Below are 23,679 nucleotides of genomic sequence, written 5' to 3'. Positions count from 1 at the left end.
GTCCATTCAGGTCACAGAACTTCTCTCAGTATTTCTTACTCAGTGTGAAACCCTCCTCTTCTGAGGGTAAACCCTATTTGATATGTGTTCCATTACTCTAAAGAGACTTTTGTACTCCCCTTCTCTCCACTTAGTTTCTGCTTGACTATTGCAGTGTGTTCTTAGCTAATTCTGCTCGTCTTAGGCATTTATTTCCCTGACTACATGTAAATTAAAGTATGTAATGTCTCTTTCTCTAATTACTCTTTAGGCATAGTTTATGGGTGTTTTTACTTGTTTCCCTTATTGATCTCTATGGTGTTTAGGAGGATCTATGAGCAAATGAAAATTTAAGGTACTGTCATTGTCTGTGGGAAGCTGGAAGTCTTAACACAAAACTTTAATATTTGAAAAAAGAAATTGTTACATTATATGTAAATCAGTTAACAAAAAATATGTAAAACAAAACACACAGTCCAAAAAGCCTATGTTGTAAACTGAACACAAATCAAATGTACACCAGCTGAAAATTTTTTGTAATATCAGTTACTTCCTTAGGTACATCTGAATAACAGTACAGTATCCTGTTAAGGCAATGTTGGGGCAAATATACCAGAGTAATACAATTCCAATATTCTGAATATTTTACTCTGAGCAATGTCACACTTGGGGAAAACTCTCTATCAAAATCACCAATTCGTCAGGCCCCCAGGTGACATATTTAGAACAAAATTGAAGCACTACAGAAACTATTGTAATAGCAAGGACTTGTTCCTTTAAGTTGATGACTGTTTTTGATTTCTTTATATTTTCTGGTAACAAACTTAGTCATTATTGAATGGTTCCTGCGAGTATACTTTAGGTGATGTCAGCCTGTATTTTGGTTGTGAATGTCAATAAGATCATTTGTTTGGGGGGAAGCCTAGTTCTGTTTCTTTATTATCTTCAAAAATTCTTCATACTCCCCCAGGAGAGTTGTCTTTCATGGTCCATCAAATTGGATGGGAGTGGGAAAGGGAGTAGAGTATCAGCCATATGTCAAAAAAGGGGATATTTTTTAAAAATGTTCATTTCATACTGAAATACAAATGAGAATTGAAACTTTGATTTCTTGAATGGAAGATAATCTTTACAGTAGCCTTCCAGGGTATCATACATAATCTGTGCAACTTTATACTATGATTAAAATAGCTTCTCTTGTGCAAGTCATAGCAAATTCAGTAGAGACTGTTATTATGTGAACATGAGTGGTTTCCTTATACTGCAGCTGTCACTCGTACAGGGAATCATTGGAGAGAGTACAAATGTGCAGATAAAATTGTTTCCAGAGCATTACAAAGGCCTATTATTTACAACCATTATATTAGTTTTGATTATACCTTCTGTCATTATATGCTTTAAATTTCTCTTTACTTGATGTCAATTTTTGAAGAGTTGATTGTTAAATCAAGCAGAAAAGTTAAAGAGAGACAAATTACATTTGGTAGCTTCTAATACTATCTGCTTTCTACTTTGTATCATTTCTGATCTTTGGAAAACTCCTTTTTTTTTTCCCTTAAGGTATAATTTTACTCCCTGTGTAAAATAATATATTGGCTATTTCAAACATTGTTCAAACAAATAAACCAATGAAGAAATAAAAGAAAATCAAATTTTGATACACCCCTTTTTGTAAAAACATCTCAACTTTCAAAAAGCTTAATTTCTTATCTAAATAAGGAGTGTGTAAGTGTGTGTGTGTGTCAGGGGGTATATGCATGCCCTTAGTGTTGGGATTTAAGTGAAAGTAATGGGGAAAGGCTACTGTTTGTTCGAGAAGGTGTGGGTTTTTATAACTTTCACTGCCTCTCCTGAAATGTAAACAGAATAAGGGAAAAATGTGAAGGAGCTACAAGAAACTTAGATGAAAAAGAAATATTGAGAATATTAAGTAACAGAAAAGGAGATAAGTACACAATAGAAAAGATGCATCATGAAAAGGCACTGTGATAAATTGGGTTCAATAAATTCTGGAAACCTGGAGACTTGTATTGAATAAAAAGGTGGATCAGTTCTCAGTACAAATATCTAGTTTATGGGTCAGGAACACAACACAACAAAAGTGAGCAGCTTTCTCTGGGAAGAACTCATTTTTCACAAACTTAATCTCTGTCGAAGATATAGGACCAGCCACAAATAGATGACTTAAGTCCCCTAGAATGAAGCAAGTACAGGAGAGAGTATTATTCTGATAGGTATAACTATCAAATTAATAAATACTGCACAATTGAGTTGATTAATTACTATATAATAAATATAAATACCAAATAAAATAATTAAATAATAAAATAATTAAACCTTTTCTCATTGATGGTTTAAACTCTACAATTAGAAAAGTGGAACTGATACTGAGTGGAAGAGAAAATTCCACTTTTTTAATCAACTAAAAGGGGGCCACATCTAAAGGAAATAAGAGCAAAAGGAGACTCTAATCTCTTTTTTCTTCTCTAATACCTGTTGCTATGAAATATTTGCACAAGATGGAAGATAACCAAATTATGTGTTCTTGCTTACACTATTAATTTCAAATTTAATTGTCATCAAGTTTAAGAGGCTTTTGTTTTTATTAAGTAAAATATTTTAAAGTTTTATTTTACATTATTTACAGGTATATTTAAATCTTTTATTTCTTCTATTTTATAGCAGAGATCTAGGATTGCCAGTCTGGTTCACACAGACACACATACACATTTCTATTTGTTAAACATTTCTTTAAGGGGGTTGAGGGAACCTAAATTAAACAAAAAAATCTTGATTTGACAATATACAACCCAACAGAAAATGAATGCATTCTATGTTCTTATCATGTCTTAAAACCAAAGAATCAGTTTGAGCCGCTATACATGTTGACCTTAAGCTCATATCCCCAAACAAATTTTAAATAATCACATTCACTCCTCTTATCAATTTGAAATAGTTTTTTGTTTAAGCCTACTTAACTTACTGTTTCCATCAGGGTCAGAAATCCATGAAGTTTTCTTATTTTACTAAATTTGAAACATATCCCAACAAGAAAACAGGTCCAAGTTAACTCTATTTAGTCACAGAAAAATAATGAATTTTATCACATTAATTTATAAATGATCAACACTATATGTCAAAAATTATACATGAGATCCTAATTTTTTTACATACCTTTCATCTCTGTCCCTTAGCAAGTATTTCAAAACTTCACCAGGCTTTTCATGACTCTCATGTCAAATCCACCTCCTTTGTCAGACAGATCACCTCACCTTCCACACCTCAGAGCAAGAAGACGGAGGGCTCAGGCAGGAAGTCCTTTAATTAGCCCATCCTCTACAAATACATCTCACCCCCAAGTGACAAATCTTAACTGAAGCCCCTGTCTCCACTTGAAACCCATGCCCTCTGCCACTGCTTCCAAATCTGTGCTCACCCATGCCCCTTCTCTCAGCTCTGTTTGCCACTGGCTCTTTCCCTTATCCTTATATTCCCGCTGCTGAGAACAGCCTATGCTTAAACAGATACATCTGTTTACATCAAATAATATTTTCTAAGTTGCAATTAGTTAAGTGTGTTGCCAACATTTAAAACTTGGAAGAATACACATAACATTAAGATCTCTAAGGAATTCCCTTGTGATCCAGTGGTTAGCACTTGGCACTTTCACTGACGTGGGCCCGAATTTCATCCCAAACAGTGTGGTGTGGCCAAAAAGAGAAAAAAGAAAATCGCTGGCTTATTTTGGGAACATTTGAGTATGCGGCCACACATTTGCAACGAGCTGGAAGAGAATACTGACCGCGTCTTTAGGCAGGGTATATACTCTCCAGTTTGCCCCAGTCCTCACCTTTCCTTATTGTTTGTTTGTACTTGGCTTCCTGCACTTTTATTTTTGTCTCTTCTTATAGGCATTTGGATTTTCCACACCTACTCATTGTCTCCCTTATTTCCTTTCTTGCTCTGCCCACTGTGATGGGCTTTCTATGTTGTGCTCTCGGTGTTATCCTCTAGGTTGAAAGTACTGTGCTACTTTTTGATTCCCTTCTCTCTGTTCTTTTATGTTCCATGACACCACGCTCCTTTGCTTCTTTTGACCTCTGTGACAGCTGTTTTAGTACCATTCTCTTTTTCCTCTTAAACACGAAACTCTTAAACACCATCTGTTTATGCCCCAGAAGCTGCTCTTAGTCTTCTTCTCTTCTTAGTCATCTTCTCTATAGACCCTGACTGGGCAAACTTATCGATGCCTTACAAGATAAAGACCCCTTTCAAATCAGTATCTCCAGCCCACACCTCTCTCTAGACTTTTCCAATTACTTAGAACTTCATATATCCAACTGCCCACTGGACATCTTTTCTGGGGAAGATTTTAGCATTTCTGGAAACAGCATTTTCAAGCTAAGACTTGCCTTTCCATCCCAATTACCATCTATCCTATTCCATCAAAAAACTCTTGCCCTTCATACATTGTGAATGGTGTCATCATGCCAGCCACCCAAGCCAGAAATCTGGGCATCGTGCTAAACGTCTCCTTCTCTCTAATCCTCTCTTCTCCCAACCAAAGAGTGGTCAGATTCTCGCAAGCGCACCTTGTGAATCTCTCTCATATAGCCCACTGTAATTGCCTGCTCAGGCCCTCAAAACATCTTTCTTGAGCTGATGCACTGATCTCATAATTGGTATCTCTGCTTTCAGTTTCTTTTCCTCAGAATCACATCACACTACTGATCATAATACTATACTGTTTATATCTCTATGATGGTTCTCTATTGCCTAAAAGTATGAAACTCCAAAGCCATGTGCATTAAGAAGAAGACCCATGTTCTGGCCTTGGATACCTCTTTAGTCCCATGTCCCATCACAGTACCCTCCCACCCCCAACCCATTGCCATCATATCCCATATTTCCGTGGTGATTTTTTGAAACCACCATACATTTTATACATCTTGTTTGAATGCCTTCATTTCTCTAGTATACCTTTCCCAAAGCACCCTTTACCTGTGTAAAGTTCCTAATTCACCCAGGGAGATTTCCCTGTTCTTGCCCCTGTGACATCATGATACCTCATACCTGTCTCTACTACCACACTGGTCACATCTGTTTGCCTAGTAGATAAACATAAATGAGTAAAGAAGGTCGGGAATAAAAATAAAGAGTGAGAGAGGTGAGGACTGTGGAAAACTAAAGAAACCTACCTTGTGTAAAGTAGCTAGGAACACTTAACTCTAATTAATAGCAGGGATGTTGTGCTTTCTTCCATAACCCCAACATTTTGTAAACAGTGAGTACCCAATACATATTTGTAGAATATATAAATTTATGAATGTTATTTTTATATTGAGTATTTTTTTCCTACTGAATGTGCATTAGTCACTGATTCTCCAAGAGTAAGACCATCAGCATCATCTTGTAACATGCTTGAAATGTAAATTCTTGGGCCTTCTACCAGAACAGCTGATTCAGAAACACAGAAATTCAGCAACCTGTGTTTTGATAAATGCTTCAGGTCATTCTGATATACACTGAAGTTTGAGAACTACTGGTCTAAGCTACTTGATGGTTAGGTAAAACCATAAAGATAAATTTTAAGTGAAGCTAAAAGCAAAATTATAATAAAGTTAAATTTTTATAGCATCTTATTCTCACAGTTATTTTCAAAAGTGAACTTTTTCATTTAATTTCATTAAGGTGTTGTAAAGGAGATTCCATTATTTTTGAAATGATTAAAATTATACTCTCCAAATCAAAAGAGAATTTTTACTTTTATGCTTACTAAAATAAAAGTTTGAATTACTCTAAAAGCTTCTGCTAAAGCAAAGTCTATACACACAAAATTCAGTTGGTAATTTAGGCAATTTTTTAGCTAATTTAAGCCACTAAAAATGTATTCATATGCTTTGGATTCAATAATCTGAATAATTGACACATAAAATATACATTTGCCTGAATAGCTACATTACTCCCTCAAATTTGTATTTCAGTGTTCAGACCTCAAGCTAAGGAACAAAGAAATTGTCTGTATAGCTGGTTTATAAAAGGGCAGTCACAATGTTCTTACTATTCGCCACTGGAGCTAAAAGACATTCTTTAATTCAAAGAAGAAGAGCTGCAGTAGTAACATAGAGTTTCCCACTCAGCAAGCATTACTATAGAAACAATCTATTATTCAGATGAATTTAATTAAAGGTTTTACAACGCAACTAATGTTTACTATTATCATGTGCTTGGAAGTTTCCTCTTTTTAAAGATTAAGTTTCTCATAGGAAAAGGAACCATGACGTTTGCTAAAAGAAATCTGAGGAAAGTTCAGTCATAAGTTGCAATCAACTTTATATCATGTTTCCTCCCTAGGATTTGGGCAGAATACATATTTCCAAGCTCAAGAAAATTATTGGTAGTTGAAAAACCTATGCTCTATCCTTTCATTAGCAATGAATGTTAATGATGGCCTCAGTCAGCATGTCCACATCAGAGCCCCGTGTGCATACCATTTGGAAGAATGTGTTACCTAGCAACACCTAAATCAGGAACAGTCCCTATTCATACAGGATGTGGGTAACTGGCATCCGTACCATTTGTGTTTGAAACACTCCATCAAGACAGCCCCTGTCAAAGTAACAACTCCATAGTCACCTTGAGTCAATCTGGGTGAAGATGTTATTACTTTCACACAACATGAATGGACTCAAGTTGGCTTTTGGGAAAGAAAGAATTCTATAAAAGAGAGACAAAATAGCAGTATTGTAAATCATACATTGATTTATTAAGCAGTTATCACATAGAAATAGAAACCTAATTAGTTATATATAATACTGATATGTTTGCTTTCATTTCCAGTGCCTCCTCATGGACAGATTTTAACCTTGGGTGGCTAAAAGCAGTCCAGCAGCCTGTCCTGTTTTCTGCCTTATCTCCCTTATTCTAAACCTGTGTTTTCTGTTTCTTTGCTCTCGTGAAGAGCCAGCTGGGTTGGAAGCAGTGTCTCTCAGACATCATCAGCATTTGTGAAATTGTTCCAGAAGTTCTCTGCTGCTGCTACGGCTCCTGTGGTCACTCTCACTCCTGCTACAGCAGTAACATCCCCTCATCTCCACACATGTGCGTCCTCTGCTACTGGGGCAGGACTCACATTGCTTCAGGATTCCTAATAGGATTTCCTATTCCTATACTTACTGCCTTATTGTAAGATGTTGCTTTTTCTCTGGTATCTCTCGCCCTACAAAATGTCCCTTAGTCTTTCAAGGCATCACTGACCACCTCTGCTCCTTTAAAGGGTCCAAATTCCCTGCAGGTTCACCAGGTCATTGGACTCCCTGGTGACCTTTTGTTGTCACTAACACCAAGATCACACTGGTTGCACTTCCCCATTTGTCACCCACTCATCAGGGTTATCCAGGTCAGTATTGAGTTCACACTGAAAGATTTTTTCCCCCAGTCTAACCGCCAACTACTGCTTTCTTTGACAAGATTATGGGTTGCTCTAGCAGCCCATGGGCATCATCATATCCTCCTAACATGTTAGTAAGAAAGACATCTCCTTGCAGGGTGCCTCTGTGGAAATTTATTCCTAAAAAGAAAAGTCAGATATGTCAATTATCTTCCCTGTTTCTCCCATCAGATTTGATCTGTTGCTCTCTCTGACTCAGAGATTAAAGTTATATTTCTCTGCACATCCAAAGCTATCTGGTTAGAGAAAAGTCCCACAGTGATTTTAAGGCTTCCAATTTAAATGTCAGACTTGTGAATACCCTGATTACAGAAAGGTACATCAATATTAATTCACAAATTCTGATTTTGCGTGATAGTAGCTGATAGTAGACTTATACAGATCTTAATTTTTTTCAGACACCAAACTGGCTATCCTTCCCCATCTGTGCTATAGGCACTCTACTTCAGACACCTTCCTCAGGGTGGGGACCGCTGCTGGAAATACTGCGGAACACAGCTCCACCCCTCACTGGGACTTGTCAAAGGCAGGGAACTGCCTTACCCAAGGTCATGGCCCTTCCCATGGGGTAGCTGTAGCCAGTGACTGGCTGCAACAGGCAGATAAAAGCCAGATACCTTGACTTCATGCTGGCAAAACTCTGAAAGGCTAGCCCAGCTCCACAGCTCCCAGAAGGACTGTCTGAAGCTTTAGCTGCATTTTCATATCAGTTTAACCTCCTCTGGCCAATCCTGCCTTCTGCTTTTCCTTGTAGGCATATTTCCTGAGAACACTTCCCCAGAACACTTCTGCACAGTCTGTTTCCAGAGAGCCAGTCAAGATACCTCCCATCACCCCAGTCCTTTCTAAGGGAAATATCTCTGCTTATAGCCTTCACAATTTTCCCCATTTACACACACATATGTCCTCTCCTTACCCCACTGTGTTCTCTGATGTGCATGATTGTTTGAACTTGTTTTTCTCTACTTTTCAATGTATAATTCAGCTAAGCAGAACCAAGCAAGAGTAATATGCTTCTAATTTATGTTTAACTGGATTTTAGTAGTAAAATTAGTAAGTGGTCAGAGTTCTAAAAGTTTGCAGAAATGATGAGAAGTTAAACTAAGGGAATCATTGGGCATTTGTAATTGTCAGGAAATTCAGTGGTTAGGAATATATGGAGAACTTTTCAGGAATATTTGGTTTTCTGCCAGAAATATTACTGTTTCTAATATTCCTAGGTATATTCTTAAGTTTGAAAATTGCTTCATGTCAAAATTAGCACAACAGTTTTCTTCCAAACTCTAGTAGATGAGAATCAGCAGCCAGAGGAGAGAGAGAGAGAAAAATAATTCAGATTGATGAGGTTTTCTCAATTTGGAAAAGTTTGGTAAAACCATTTTCTAAATTCCTATTGCCACAGAAGATAGGGGTAGAAATGTAGTTGTGATCATTATAAATTTGTGAGAACTGTTATTAGCATAAATATATATGCAAGGAAACTCAAAACTGGAAGAAATATTAAGAGTCAACTAATCCTAGAAGCCTAGGGGAGGTTAACAGATGGGTTTTGGTTGGAGGAGAAGGATTTTGTTATTCAACCTCTGAGACCATTTTTAAAAAATGTATATCTACATTTATTTAGAGGCGAGAGCTACGATTCTCGTTAGATTCTTGTGTGGATCTTTATGGACCAAGAAAACACCAAATTGTAGGTAAAACTGAAAAATCAAGGAAACTGCTGTTTTATTTTGATTTTACTCTGATTTCCTATTTGACCTTGGGCCAAGTATTTAACATTTTTTCATGTACTGATTGAAGTCATATTTGCCTGCTTTTTAAAGCGACAGACACTGGGACTATGAGTGCCTTCTGGGTTGAGATGTGAAATGCTCTTAGTTAAAGGTAACACAGGGCGTATGAAGATGGCAGCTTCCAAGTTTATATTCAGCAGCTTCACAGAAGTGACCTGTCCTGAGGAAGACATTGTAGTGGTAGTTATATGTAAGTTCATGTATGTTAAAAACTAGCTCTCTCTCAAGTGAAAATGGTGCATTTAAACAAAATTATGTTCATGTAAGTAGTTTAACAATACTTATAATTATTTTGGGGAATGTGTTTTAAAAATGTGCAACCCCCCCTGATTCTGTTGTTATTATATCAGATTTATTGAACATTTTAGTAGCTAATAGGCTAAATAGTATCTGTTTTAGGTATTCAAGTTAGAAAGCAAATATAGTAAAATATGGTGACAACCTACAAAGATGTTTTTTAGTGTCAAGGACCATAACAGGATTATACTCATCTATGTTTTATATTTCATGCCTGAAAGTGCTCTAGCACTGAGCAAACTTCTCAGTGTGTATTCTTTCCGGATGAACTGCAGTCAGACAACTAAATCTGTAATGCAACATAACATGGTCATATTAACCTAGTGATGCAGAAAAGACCATCTGTACTACCTTGAATATGACTAAACTGTAGGAGCAGACTAAAATGCCTTGTGCAGTCATTAATTTAAGAAAGGCAGTGAATTGTTTTTAAAGGAGGAGGGTAATGTAACTGATGAAAAATGAATAAAAGTAGGCATTGACCTCAGTGCATTGTAATAAGCTTGCAGAATTGATTTGTAAACTGCTTTATAACTCAATTCCAAGTGCATTAAAAACTAATCAAATGACTTTGATGCAGTTCACTGATTTTTAACTTGGCAATTTACTTGAGCATATAAAAGTTGTTAGTAGAATTATGTAAGAATGCTTGCAAAATAGATACTGTCATGCACCACTATTTAATTGTATACACACACAGTGGTTACTCTCATCTGCTAATTAATCCAGAGTTTAATGCTGAACACACTTCGAGTTTGTGCCCTGTGTCATGTCTTTTCTCAGAAAGATAAATTCTATTTCAATTTTACTTACCACTGTAAACTACTAGCACACAAATGAAAGCTTACAGTAAGAACTTAGCCTGCTTAATTCTAGAATTTTCTGTAATAAGTATTTTACATAAAATTCACTAGATGATGAGGAGTTTGAAAACACTTATGTGTGTGCTCTAGGATCAAAATGGCAACAATTAATAACCTCTGAAAAAAGGCAAAAATTCACAGTAAGTGTTGTATCAGGTATACAGGGCATGGTATAAAGTTCACCATTTTCGTCAGCTACTGGCTTCTACTCAATCAATCATTTTTGGTAGATGTGAGTAAATATGAATCCGGGAGGCTAAGATTCTCTAATTAAGTTGGTCAGAGCAATTAAATATTTTTGCTTTTCCACAGTCAGTATTGAAGCACATTATCAGTTTAGAATCTGCTAGTAGAAATTCATTTACCATGCTCAGATATTCTGTTGGAACTTGGATTTGGTGAACAAAATAAGGACTCTGCCTACAGTTCGCTAGGGGAGAGAAATGTTAATCAGAAAATCAACAGGTGTATGACTATGAGCTGTTACGAAAATTATGAAGGGAATGCTAACCTAGTTCAAAAGGAAGGAAAAGCCTCCCGCAGGAAATTACTCTGGAGCTAAAATCTAAAGGTTGTTATTATAGAGTATGTATAACTGAATCACTTTGCTTGTACATCTGAAACTAACACAATACTGCTAATCAACTGTACTCCAATATAACACAAAAATAAAAATAAATGCAACAGATTTCCATTAAAAAACAAACAAAACAAAACCAAGCCCTAAAGGACGTACTAAGTAGGAAGGGTAAAAAGTATCATACACAAGGAAGCCCTGAATCTATAAGAAGCACAGGCCTCTGGAGGAATTAAGAAGTTCACATGGCTAGATCCTAGAGAGCAAGGAGGGAAAATTAAGCTGCAGACAGTGGAGCTAATATTTTCTTCATGCCCAAAGCAGGAAGTTACTGGGAGCAGTAAAAAGTTAAACCATAGTCTATGCAATCAGAAGGTAGATTTTTTAAAATAATTTTTTAAAGGACAGATAACATGATGCAAATGTGGGAAATGATTAGCATCTTATTGCAAGAAATCAGGTGAAATGTGATTTCCTATCTCCACAAAGTGAGAGCAGTGGATATAAGAGAAGTGAAAACATTAAAAAGATGTTCAGGAGGTGAAATGAACACAAGTAGTGGATTAATTAGATATGGGGGACAGAGGCGAGAGAGCACAGTAACTACTAGAATAGCCTATAAGTCTCAGGCTTATACAACTAGATGCACTGTGATGCCATTCACTGAGAAAAAAGGGCTGGGCTGGGAGGGGTAGATCATGAGATCAGATTTGCTACAGGATTTTGAGGTGTCTTTAAGACTTCTAAGTGAAGATGTTGATGAAGCCATTAAAAATGCAAGTTTGGGGCCAAGAGAATAAGTCTAGGCTTGAGTTATAGCTTTATGAGTCTTTGGGCTAAAGATGGAATTGAAAATATGTGTGTAGGTAAGACCATCCACTGGAAGAGTATACTCAAATATAATGCAGAAAAGTTCATAGGTTTTGAGAGTGTTCTTCCACATTTTAAAATGATCCTCAATGCATTGAGAAAAAGTTCATAGTAAATATATTAAAGATAATGGTGCCCATGACACTTAAAGAATATAAGGAGGTAGCTAATATTGTAGCCCAGATACACCAGCTGACTGACTTGAAGGGCAACGTGATTATAAAGCCATGGGGTGATGTAGACCTAGGCTACTGTAGAATAGAAATGGAAATTAGAATCTGCATTTTCTTGTAGATAGTACTTAAAAGAGCTTTGAATTACACAATATTGTTTGAATGCTTTCTCTTATCTTTTCATTTTTGCTAGAAGTTTTCCCTTTTTATTTTTTTATTTATTTTTACTGGAATATAATTGCTTTACACTTTTGTACCACTTTTTGAGGTACACCATGATCAAGTGGGGTTTATCCCTGGGATGCAAAGATTCTTCAATATACGGGGAGGGTGGGGGGGAGTGCATGATTTTTTTTTAACGTGGACTCTGTTAGCTAGTATTTTGTTGAGGATTTTTGCATCTATATTCATCAGTGATGTTGGTCTGTAATTTTCTTTTTTTGTGACATCTTTGCCTGGTTTTGGTATCAGGGTGATGGTGGCCTCGTAGAATGAGTTTGGGAGAGTGTTCCTCCTTCTGTGATATTTTGGAAGAGTTTGAGAAGGATAGGTGTTAGCTTTTCTCTAAATGTTTGATAGAATTCGCCTGTGAAGCCATCTGGCCCTGGGCTTTTGTGTGTTGGGAGATTTTTAATCACTGCCTCAATTTCCTTACTTCTGATTGGTCTGTTTATAGTTTCTATTTATTCCTGGTTCAGTCTTGGAAGATTGTATTTTTCTAAGAATTTTTCCATTTCTTCCAGATTATCCAATTTATTGGCATTTAGTTGCTTGTAGTAGTCTCTCGTGATCTTTTGTATTTCTGTGGTGTCCGTTGTTATTTCTTTATTTTTTTAATTTATAAAAGAATGCATGCTTGATGAAACAAACAGTAGAGATATAAAGAGAAGAAGGCAATACATTATCCTTTCCACACTTCCAAACCCACTGAGCCAATCAACATTAAAACTGTGGACTATGTTCTCCCACATCTTTCTCTACTGCCATACAACTTACATGGGCAGATATAAAGTTTTATTATTTTTAATGAAATAATATCACCATAAGCACATTAAGCTGAAACTTGCCTTTTCACATAAAACTGTATTTATTTGAATAACCTTCTAATCAAAACATATACATATTCTTGTTTTTTAAAGAACATCATATGATTACAAAGTATAAAAATGCCATAATTTATTCAACTATTCTCCTTCTAATGGATATTAAGATTGTATCTAGTTTTTGTGCCTTTACAATAGCCTATAAATGGGATTCCTGAGTCAAATGAAAAGTGTATTTGAAAAGTGTATTTTTTCACTTTAATAGATATTGTAAGATGGCTTGCCAAAGAATTTGTAACAATTAGCAATTCTACTAGCAGAGTATCAGAATGTTCATCAGCTTTCTTTGCCAGCACTAGATATTATGTTTCTTTTTTCATTTACTGCTAAATTGAAGAGTGGAAATTGGTATTATCTTGTTTTAATTTTCATTTTTTACTACCAGTAAGTTTATGTGTTTATTAGCTAATATTTTGATTCCTAATATCTACCTCTTAATGTTTGTATTTAATTGCACTTCTAAGCATCAACCAATCTGAGATACGTATAACATCCCATGCCATATTCTTAGACATCGGAACAAACAAATAAACAAAAATCAGGAAAAAGAAATTCTTATGTTTACATCTCTCTGTGAAACCAAAAGCTTTTCAAGAATCCCAAACGGAATAAGGACCATCTCATACAGGTTGACCCCACTTTTCCCATCCACGCTTGACTAGCAATATTATCCAGTACAAACCTTCTAGATATGTCAGGCCAACTCCTTTCCCCACCTCATTCCCTTCCCTCCAATACAAAAACCTCCTTCACCCCCACCCCCCATGCACACACTATAATCTTTCCTGCGTCTGGCCCTTCTATACATAGTATCCCATCCCTTCTTTTTCTTTCTAAACTGTACTCCAACCTTCAGTTTCCCTTTAAAAAAGTGGATGAATAGTGAATACTTTTTTCAATTTATTAAAATAAAACATCATCCAGATAATGCTTTTGTGTCACTGGAGTACATCTAACTCTCCAGAAACATGGTAAAATTATTTCACTACTTTCTTACAATTTATATGATAATTTATACTGGTCCCGGAGAAGTTTTCTGCTGTATACCTCATTCCAACTATAAATGACTTAAGAATTTATTAATAACTTTTATATGGTATTGAAATATGAATCAACAATGTTTGTTTGTTGTAAGGGATATATCCTCTGTCTTGTAACAATGCTCTTTCCTGTCTGCATTTGTAGGGAAACTTTTTGGGTTTAAGTTCCCTGGCCTGAGAGTTCTCACTTACAGAAAGCAGTCCTTACCACAAGAAGATCCCGATGTGGTAGTAATCGATTCATCAAAACACAGTGATGATTCCGTAGCAATGAAGCACTTTAAGTCTCCTACAAAAGAGAGCTGCAGCCCCTCCGAAGCAGATGATACAAAAGCCTTGATACAGCCCAGCAAATGTTCCCCCTTGGTGAATATATCCGGACCTCTTGACCATTCCTCTCCCAAAAGGCAATGGGACCGACTCTACCCTGACATGCTGCAGTCAAGCTCCCACCTGACTCATTCCAGATCAAAGGAGAGCATTTGTAGTATACGGAGGGCTTCATCAGTTCATGATATAGAAGGATTCGATGTCCACCCCAAGAACATATTTAGAGACCGACATGCCAGTGAAGGTATGTGTGTATTTTTTTAAATATGGAGACATATATGAAGGGGTAAGGAAAGTAATTTCTTTATACCTTTGGAGACGATATATGAGTAGAGTCTATTAAAAATATGAGTTCCACATTCAGAGTTGTTACTGATTTCCTTTCTGAACCCTAGTGAGTAAGTTGGTTTCTTCTGGCTTCTTTATCTGTTTCTGATATAGAACGATAACTATTACCTGCTTACTTTATGAAGTGTTAATTAGCTAATGCTTAACCTAAGATCTGTCTAGGTGATGACATTATCGTCTCAAGCATAATTAATTTTGCTGCATTTAGTAAATAGTCAAGAACAGGGCAAAAAGAGTGGTATGCCATCACAGGACTGTTTTATTGACCAACTCTTTCCAAAAGAAGAGATGTATGAAATGTGATATACTGAGTGATCAGAAAGCTATAAACTAATTTGGGGCGGGGAGAGGGTGAGTAGGGGAAAGGGGCTCAACCAAAAGCAACTTGAAATGCAAAGTCAAAATTTATTTAATTCTCTCTGCCCTCTTCATGGTCACATTCCTATATCAGCCAGTAGTGAAAGTAGGGATGCTTAAAAGGCAATGATAAAAACAATTCATCATTAACATGAGAATGGATAACGTTGGTTGGGTATATACATGTGTGAGGCAATGTAAGTGCTTGACACACATTAATTCTCATCGCAACGATCCTACCACTTAGGATCTATTATTAAGCCCCATTTTATAGATGAGGAAACTAAGGTTTAGATGTGTTAAATAAATAACTGCTCCAAAGTTATAGAGTGCCAGAGCTGTCCTTCAGACCCCAGGGCTGGTCTCCAGAATCCACAATCCATCCATGCAAAGCTTTTCTTCCTTCACTCCTGCTCCATGCAACCTTGCTGCCAGGCTCTAAGTCACTGAACCTTCTCCCGGGAGGTCCAAGATCCAGGGTACCCATTGTATGGATACATTAGCCTCACTTTTCTGAATCCTACAGATTTGGGTTTTCCAGTGGCCCACTGCGTTTTCTGTGGTTTTTATTCCTGCGAGTGCCCATCATCACCTGTGCTGCCACTCGTTTTCTTTTTAAAACACAAATCTGATCACGGGGCTCCTTAGTGCAGGGTGCTAGGCACTTTTCCAGCTGTCCACAGTTATTTTTCAAGCCTCATTTCTAGCCCCTGCAAGATTTACTCCCATAATATATACTCAGTTCTAAACCTGCACAAAAATAATTGTCTTTTCCCAAAAGTATATCATGCATTTTCTTGCTTCATTGCTTTCTTCTGCCGGGAATACTCTTGCCCATTTTGTCCCTCTTCACACTACTACTCATAGCCATGAGGACCCATTTCTCCTTTTCACACCAGAAGAATTAAATGGTTTCACACCTGAGTGTGCAAAGCAGTATTTATATATATTATAGCATTTCTTACATTCTACATTTATTCCACATTGTATGTCTTTCATTCCTATTAGACATACAAACAAATAATGATGTCGCTGAGGGCTTCTGAAGCACAGGAGGGCTGACACAGTTGCCTCCGTGGCCATGGTCTCCAGCACAGTTGCCTGTTTCGTGGCAAGAACTCAGTAAACATTGGTGTGACCTTGAGAGGATCGTGCTTATGAGTTGGGTTTCAGAACCACACACATCAGGAAATAATGAGTTATCTGTTCCATGGTACTCTGAAATTTAAGCCAAAGCTTTAGGATTAAATCACGTGGGGGAATCTTTATTTAAAGGGTGCAGTGAAGTAGAGAAGGCAGAAGAGGTGAAAGAAAATGAATTGGCAGGAAAAAAATTCAAAGAGAGATAAATCAATATCACAGAAACAAAAGGAACAGTTTTCTGTGTGACAGATTTGATGCGGTACAAGAGCAATTAGCACATCCACTTTAATCTCTAGTCCAGAGAAGATCAAAAGGAAAATAAAATCAAGGACAGTTTCCACACTGGATCATTGTTTAAGGAGCTCTACCAGCTAGTCACATCACACCCACTATCTCCTGACTAAATGAAGCCTCTGAAATTTGATCTTTGAGCAAGGGATCCTATGGCTGAACAATAGTAAATCCAATACGATAATTCAAATAACCAGCATATATTTTAGTTAGTCTAGTTAGTGTAGTCATCTTTAGGAAGCATACTGACCTTTCAGAGATGGGCCTATTGCCTAGAACCTGAGTTACTGTGTAGTAACCTTCAGAAACAATATTAAATGATGCATATTCAGTGCATGATACAGACTTAGGCTGTGTTTTGGCAGTGGTGCTGAGTAGGTTAGATCAGATTTCATGATTTAACTTTATCGTTTTCAATTTTATGAGGTCTCCCTTGAGCACACAGTTATGACACACTCATGGGAGAGAATGTGTTAATATTTTGGGTTTCTCAATCCAGATTCTATTCATGGACACTCAGTGTGGAGACCATTCTCAAGTTTCTTCTCCCGCCTCAAGCTATGTTAGTTTCAAAAGCTGTATCACTTGCTTGCAGATGCTAAAGTGAACCTCTGACTACCAATTGATAAATTCAGAGGGTATTTTGTACTTCATTTTTAGCTACAAAATCATTAATTAGCATAGGAGAAGCTATACTTCCTAAAGCTTTATAATTTAATATACTTTAGAAACTGAGCCACTGGTAAGGGAAGATGGAAAAGTTTTAAACCTGATTTTACTTTTATGAATTCATGTAACTGCTTAACGGGTTAAATCCCACATGCACCAGATTTTGAATTCCAGTTGCTGTATCTTCATTCAAGAAGAAAAAGTCCCTCCTATATATGCTATCTGTATAGAACTGTAAATAATTTGCTAATATATCAGTGCATAATATTTTACATCATCTTTTCATTTAAGCTACATTATCAGTGTAGTTCTCAAATCATTTGTGGTGAAGAACCAGAACTTTTTTTCTTATCCATCACATACCAATATATTTGTAAATACAGTAAAAATGCACTGCAAGAAAATGAAATCTTAAAAAACAGACATACAAAATATAAATGCTGATTGCTGTATTATTAAATTGAACAGATGTAAAATTACTCTGTCAAACTGCTACAGGACTCTAAATGCTTACTCTAATTTCTGCATGTATATTGTCATGGAGGACTAACAAGCAGATCTCAGCTAGCACCAGCGCACAGACCACGTGCTTTGCCTTGGAATCTCAAAGCAGCATTTACTAAATGTGTAATGTAACTTTGGGGCAGGTTTTTTTTTTTTTTTTTTTGGAATTTGCAACTCTTTGCATGTAAATTCCAGGTTGATGAATAGAGTTATAGTAACTACTTGCTTGCAAGTAGTTATTACTTGACTAATGACAGTTGGGCCCAGCTTCTGATGGAGATAATTAGTTCTATGTAATCAAGGTCTCTTCCATTAGCCCTATTTGCTTGTTATGGTCCCTCAAAGAGAGCAGAGCATTGACGTGTAAGGTTAGGGCACAATTTTATTTGTGCATCTCTGTGTGAGGTAATGTCTATGCTAGCAATTCAATACACTGCACTATTGAAATTGCTTCGATTGTAAGATTTGAAACAATTATGATATATCCCAAGATTTTAAATATGAATAGCATTAGCATATATGTTAACAAATGTCCAACAGATTTTTCAAATCTTGGATATATTTGAATGGTTTTCAAATGACTTCATTTATGTTAACCTTGTTTCAAAACTAGTAATGAATATTTTGTTAGTAGCATATATACAACAAAGAGAATACTAATCTCAAAATAAATCTGAAAACACTGCATTCTGAGTTTTGAAAACCCATTATAATATAAAAAATTTCCTAAATATTCTAGGTATTACACTGAGTGCATTGTGGACAACATAAATTTTTAAATCTCACGTTACCTTTAAACGGTCAAATCTTTCACTGTTTTCTTACAATTATTTTTGCCTAAGAACGGCTCTTTGAGTACTATTTGGTATTTTCAAAATGTACATTGAAGAACACGTGTGGGAGGAACGGTTCATAAAATTGTGATTAATAAATGCAGGTTGGTTTGTGAAAGTAAACCATTGTCTTAGAAGCACTTTTTATTAACATACTAGGCTAAATTATATGAAAACCATTACCTAACATGCAAAATGCCATGTAGTTTTTCTTTGTAAGTGACGGCTGAAGCGACACTAAAATTGACTTCTGCCAAGTTTGAAAGTTTTTGTCACAACTGCAGGCATGTGGGTATGGCTGTCTCCAAACAGTCGTAATTATAAAATCTGGATCTTGGAATCCATTTAAATTAAGTGAGATAAATGTTTCACATATTTGAACACAGATGCTTATGATGGCAGATATTATTTTTAGCATATGCATCTTACTTGGTTGACTAGAACAAAATGTGAATTTCAAAGATCAATTTTCAATCATTGCATCCTGTTTTCTCTGATTGTTGTTGCAGAGGTTATTCCGTGCATATAACATCATTTTAGTCTTCTTTTTATATTTCTCTCTTTTTTCCTCATGTGCTCAAAACAGACAATGGTCGCAATGTTAAAGGTAATGTATGAACTGAAATTTCACCATCTAATGCTTAGATTGCCCCTTTACTCGGCATGTTAACTTGCCTGCTGTATGCCCTGTTCAATGCAACATCGTGCTGCCCTTAGCGAGTCCAGGTGCCTGGTGGGGACATCATGGCGTGATTTTGGTGGAGACATTGTTACTTTCTCAGCGGTGTCACCAAAATGACTATCACTCCTTTTTCCTGCAAGAAGTATAAGCCTAGGTTGACAATGAAGACTTCCTAAATATTTGAATAATTTGGAAAGAAGCAAATATTAAGCTAAATATATTCCAGTATGAAAGAAGCACATAAGCCTGTTTCGGCCAAAAACCAAAACCAAAATCTTTTTGAGTACAAGATTAAATAAAATCAGCAAAGTGCTACATGACAGCATTCCTTCACTTGTTCCTCTTTTGTTTCCTTAAAACTAGTTTCACGTTCCTGGATGGCAGGGGGTATGGTTTTAAGCTTACTGTAGTAGTAAACTGTATATGCATGAGAGTCTTTTTCTATTTCTCTATATTACATTTCAGTCATTTTTAATTGTGTCCTATATAAGTCTGAAATCACTAGCATGACCTACAGCTACGGTAGGGGAATGTTTAACTATGCAATACCTCTGGATAAATCTGGATGTGACGAAAAATTGGAAATTCACTACAGTTTTTCTACTCTATCACAGTAGATGCAAATAATCACAAAATAGAATAATCCTATTAGTCTCATCCAATTGAAAACTGTGGGGTTTAGTCCTTTAGCATAGGCTCTGCATGCTGCTGTGGGTGTGCCTGTGGTGACAATGACTCATTTGTGCATGTGTGTTGCATGGACACGTCTCCACCAGTAACCATCGTTACTTAGAATTCACTGTGTTGGCCTCTTCCGTGTGTCACTGCTACTCTGATCACTGTGAAGTTTTGTATGTTGACTTCTCAAGTGTTTCCCTAACTAATTCAGAGCTGGTGATTATGAATTAAGAGCACTAGAAACTAAAGATGTTTTCTGATCAGCAGCCCTGGGTAATTTGAATATAAGAGAAATCGCGATGTCTTCTCCCATCCTAACTTTATTTTGTAAGCATTGTAAAAACGGTCTGTGCAGGGGACCTCCAACTGCAGCACAGAATTTCATATACATGATTAGTCTATCCTTGGCCTGTCCACTTAGATTTCTAAAAGGGAGCAAATTAGTGTCAGCTGTGGGTAGTGATTTGAGTTGATAAAATTCAGAATATAACATCAAAAAACAGAATAGAGACAGCTCTAGACAACTGATCTGTGTGAAATATGACTGGCTTTAGCATTTAACAACTAGTGATAAATTATTAGATGTTAATTTTCCAGTGATCTTTAAATGCAGTGAGAAATAAATCTAATTTTTCTCAATAAATAGAAAATTGAGCTTGATCTTCCAAACTAATAGTTCACATAGTTGTTATTCAAACTATATTAATTTTATTTTTTTCTTATAAACTAATCCATTTAATCTCCAACCTTTTTTCCCTAGTCCTACTTTTTTTTTTTTTTTTTTTTTTTTTTTTTTTTGGCACACGGGCTTAGTTGCTCCGTGGCATGTGGGATCTTCCTGGAGCAGGGATCGAACCTGTGTCCCCTGCATTGGCAGGCAGATTCTTAACCACTGCATCACCTAGGAAGCCCCTAGTCCTACATTTTTAATAGCAATAGTCTTTGAATAAAAATGAATTATAGAAGTCCAAATTTGGGATTAGGAAACTCTAACCCATTGTAGAAAGTTTTCACATATTAATATTTATAAAGTTAAATTCCCAAATTAGATAAACGTGCAATTTAATAAAAATTTAATGTAAATGTGCCCTCCGATGCCTTATTATTTGTTCAGGCTCTGATTTTGAAAACTATTTTAAAAATATTTAAGTGTCTGGCTCTTTGAGATTTTCACAGAGGAATTAATGTGCTAATCAAATATAGGACAATGCACTGTGTGCATTTTAATTTTGGGGGGCCTTTTACTAAACCACATTTAAAGGACAATTTTTAAAATTAATAAACAAATTTCTATACTTCTTTGTATGCTTTAATACATATTTACAGTTTTTTCAATATCTAACTCAACCAAAAATAATTTCTTTAACAAAATAAAATGCCCTTGGAAGGTCTTCAAGATCATCTAGTTTATTCCCCTCAGGCAAGAGTATTGGCTAAATCTCTTGCACAGGTGGTAGAAGCATCTTTATCTCTGGAGGATCCCATTCTTTAACTTTCTTGGAAAATATACTTTACTGCCTATTATACAAAGAGCTAACAAGTATTTCTTGCTGAAATGTAATTTTTTCCCTTCCTCTATCCTGAGTGGACAGAGATACTAGCTGGTTACTTCTGTTCTTGATGTAACATCACAGTATAAAAACAACAAATTGGTACTCAGTCTTTTTTGCTGCAATGGAATAATTTCCATTTTACCTCCTTTGTTAGGATCAATTTTGTTTTCCTTTAACAAATTCCCTTATCACTCTGACTCTTTAAAATAAGACTTCAGAGATCCAAAAGTGTAATCCATTATCAAAGAGTGAAAAAGTTAATTGAAATAAATTGCATGTGTGCACCATATTTTTAAACAATTTCTCTCATATGTGAGAGGCGAACTTAATCCTGGTGGTTTTTCTGTTTATTCTGCTTTCCAAGTCATCATAAAAATTAACCCCACTTTCTCTGCTTAGTAAGTCTTTAAAATAATTTTACCCCTCTATTGCTTTTACCTCTTCATCATCGCAAGTTACACTGTATCCCATGACACTGATACATTCTGTTTCCAACTTGTCTGTGAATCTGGGGTATGAGTCAGAAACAAAACTACCCTTGAGATTTATTACAGCTTTCACCACCTCTCTAGGTACAAAACTTATCCAACACAGAAAGGAAACAACTGATCTGATACAACTTGTATCTCATATGCTTCCCTGGCTGTTATCAAGTATTTGTGATCTTACAGGAATTTGCAAATTGATTTTCAAGAGTGACAGTTTTCTTCTGTAAAGTATATGTCATGCACAGAACAAACAATATGGATATTGATTACAAATAATTTGGTGATTAATTCTTATATTTTTTTAATGTTAAACTGGTTACCTTATGCTTATTGACAGTGGTCTTTTACAAAATCCAATTACTAAACACTGCATTTGCATTTTCTTTAATGTTAAGCCACTTCAGCTGTTTAGGTTTTATTAAACTTTAGCCAAATTAACTCATCCTCTAAGAAAATGTTGTATAAAGACCTGAGGATTTCAAAACAACCTTAATCTTTTTGGTTTCCTTCTCTCATGTCCCTTTTGGGTCTCAAGAGCAATAATCTTTTTTTTCTAAATTTATCAGATGTCCTTAGCTATATTTGTAGCACTATCTTAAAGAGAATATTTATATTCTCCCTTTAGCATCTTGTAACTCATGATAAATTCAAATAACCTCATCATAAAAATTTTAGATACCTTTAATCTAAAATTCTTCCCAAATGTTGCTTTAGCCTCTCGCTGGATCTTTAAATGCAAGATATTTCTTTGTAGCTGGAACCTGGCTTATTTTATATTTAATCAGACACTTGTAATACATTAGAGCTTTATCCAGCTGTTGGTTTAGTCTTCTTGGTCACCTGTTTTCCATCTCCTGCTAGTATATTGGAAAATTTAATCTGGTCATCCATTTTGCAATGTTTCTCTAAAGAATATCAAGTCCTCCTAAATACTTCTGAGCTTTACATTCTTTTCTATTGAATCTATTCTTTCCCTTTATTTCTGCCCATTTATTTTCTTTAAATTCATTTACTTTGTTTTTCAGGTTATTCTCCTTCTTTCATTAGAATTTTAAATGCCATCTGTTTATGATCACACTCAGGGAGGCTGCCTTTCACCTTTAAATCCTCAACCGAGGCCTCTCTGAATATAGACCTAGGAGGTAGGAAACCCTGCATTCTAATTTCTAGTCCTTGATTCTTATTCCCTTTTGGCCTCGTGTTCTGTCTGCTTAGGCTTACAATCGGTAAAACGAGGATATTACTAAACCTTTCTTAATTAAAGTATAGCAAATTATTTTCATTAGAATTTAGACAGATTTCAGAGAAACCTAAGCTGACACTGATTATCTTGCAGACACTAACAGACTCCTGCATATAAACATCTGCTTCAAAATCAGTGGAAAAGAGCATAAGGATCTTTGTTATACAGGATGAAATAGATTTTGAATGTCTTATCTAAGCATGCATGAATTGTTTTAAGCAATATTTTAAGTTCCGCTGAATTCTTTAAATGTCTAGATTTAAAGGAAAACCTAGAATTAAAAAAAAAAAAAAGCAGAATACAGTAACAGTTTAGAAAGTTTTTCTACTAGTAAGTAAGAAGCTAAAATACAGATTGCAATGAAGTAATATTCTGAGGCCAAATCTTATTATGATGTGTTTTGGCCAGTGGTTTC

General features: G+C 35.8%; 1 protein-coding gene across 2 annotated transcripts in view; it reads left to right on the top strand.

The window, feature by feature from the left end:
- The window catches only part of KCNH7 (potassium voltage-gated channel subfamily H member 7), a 442,627-nt gene that overhangs the window by 307,466 nt on the left and 111,482 nt on the right, over positions 1–23,679 (top strand). Inside the window, exons 4-5 of one of the 2 annotated variants that reach the window (XM_057744784.1) lie at positions 14,291–14,719; positions 19,207–19,227. In XM_057744784.1, coding sequence (XP_057600767.1) covers positions 14,291–14,719; positions 19,207–19,227 — 450 coding nt within the window. The remainder of the gene's footprint in view (positions 1–14,290; positions 14,720–19,206; positions 19,228–23,679) is intronic. The other variant, XM_057744785.1, reaches the window with a different exon arrangement.

The sequence above is a fragment of the Hippopotamus amphibius genome, chromosome 8 (genome assembly GCF_030028045.1).
Source record: "Hippopotamus amphibius kiboko isolate mHipAmp2 chromosome 8, mHipAmp2.hap2, whole genome shotgun sequence".
NCBI lineage: Eukaryota > Metazoa > Chordata > Mammalia > Artiodactyla > Hippopotamidae > Hippopotamus > Hippopotamus amphibius.
Note: the sequence above shows the minus strand (reverse complement) of the source record. Positions and strands in the feature narration are given on the sequence as shown.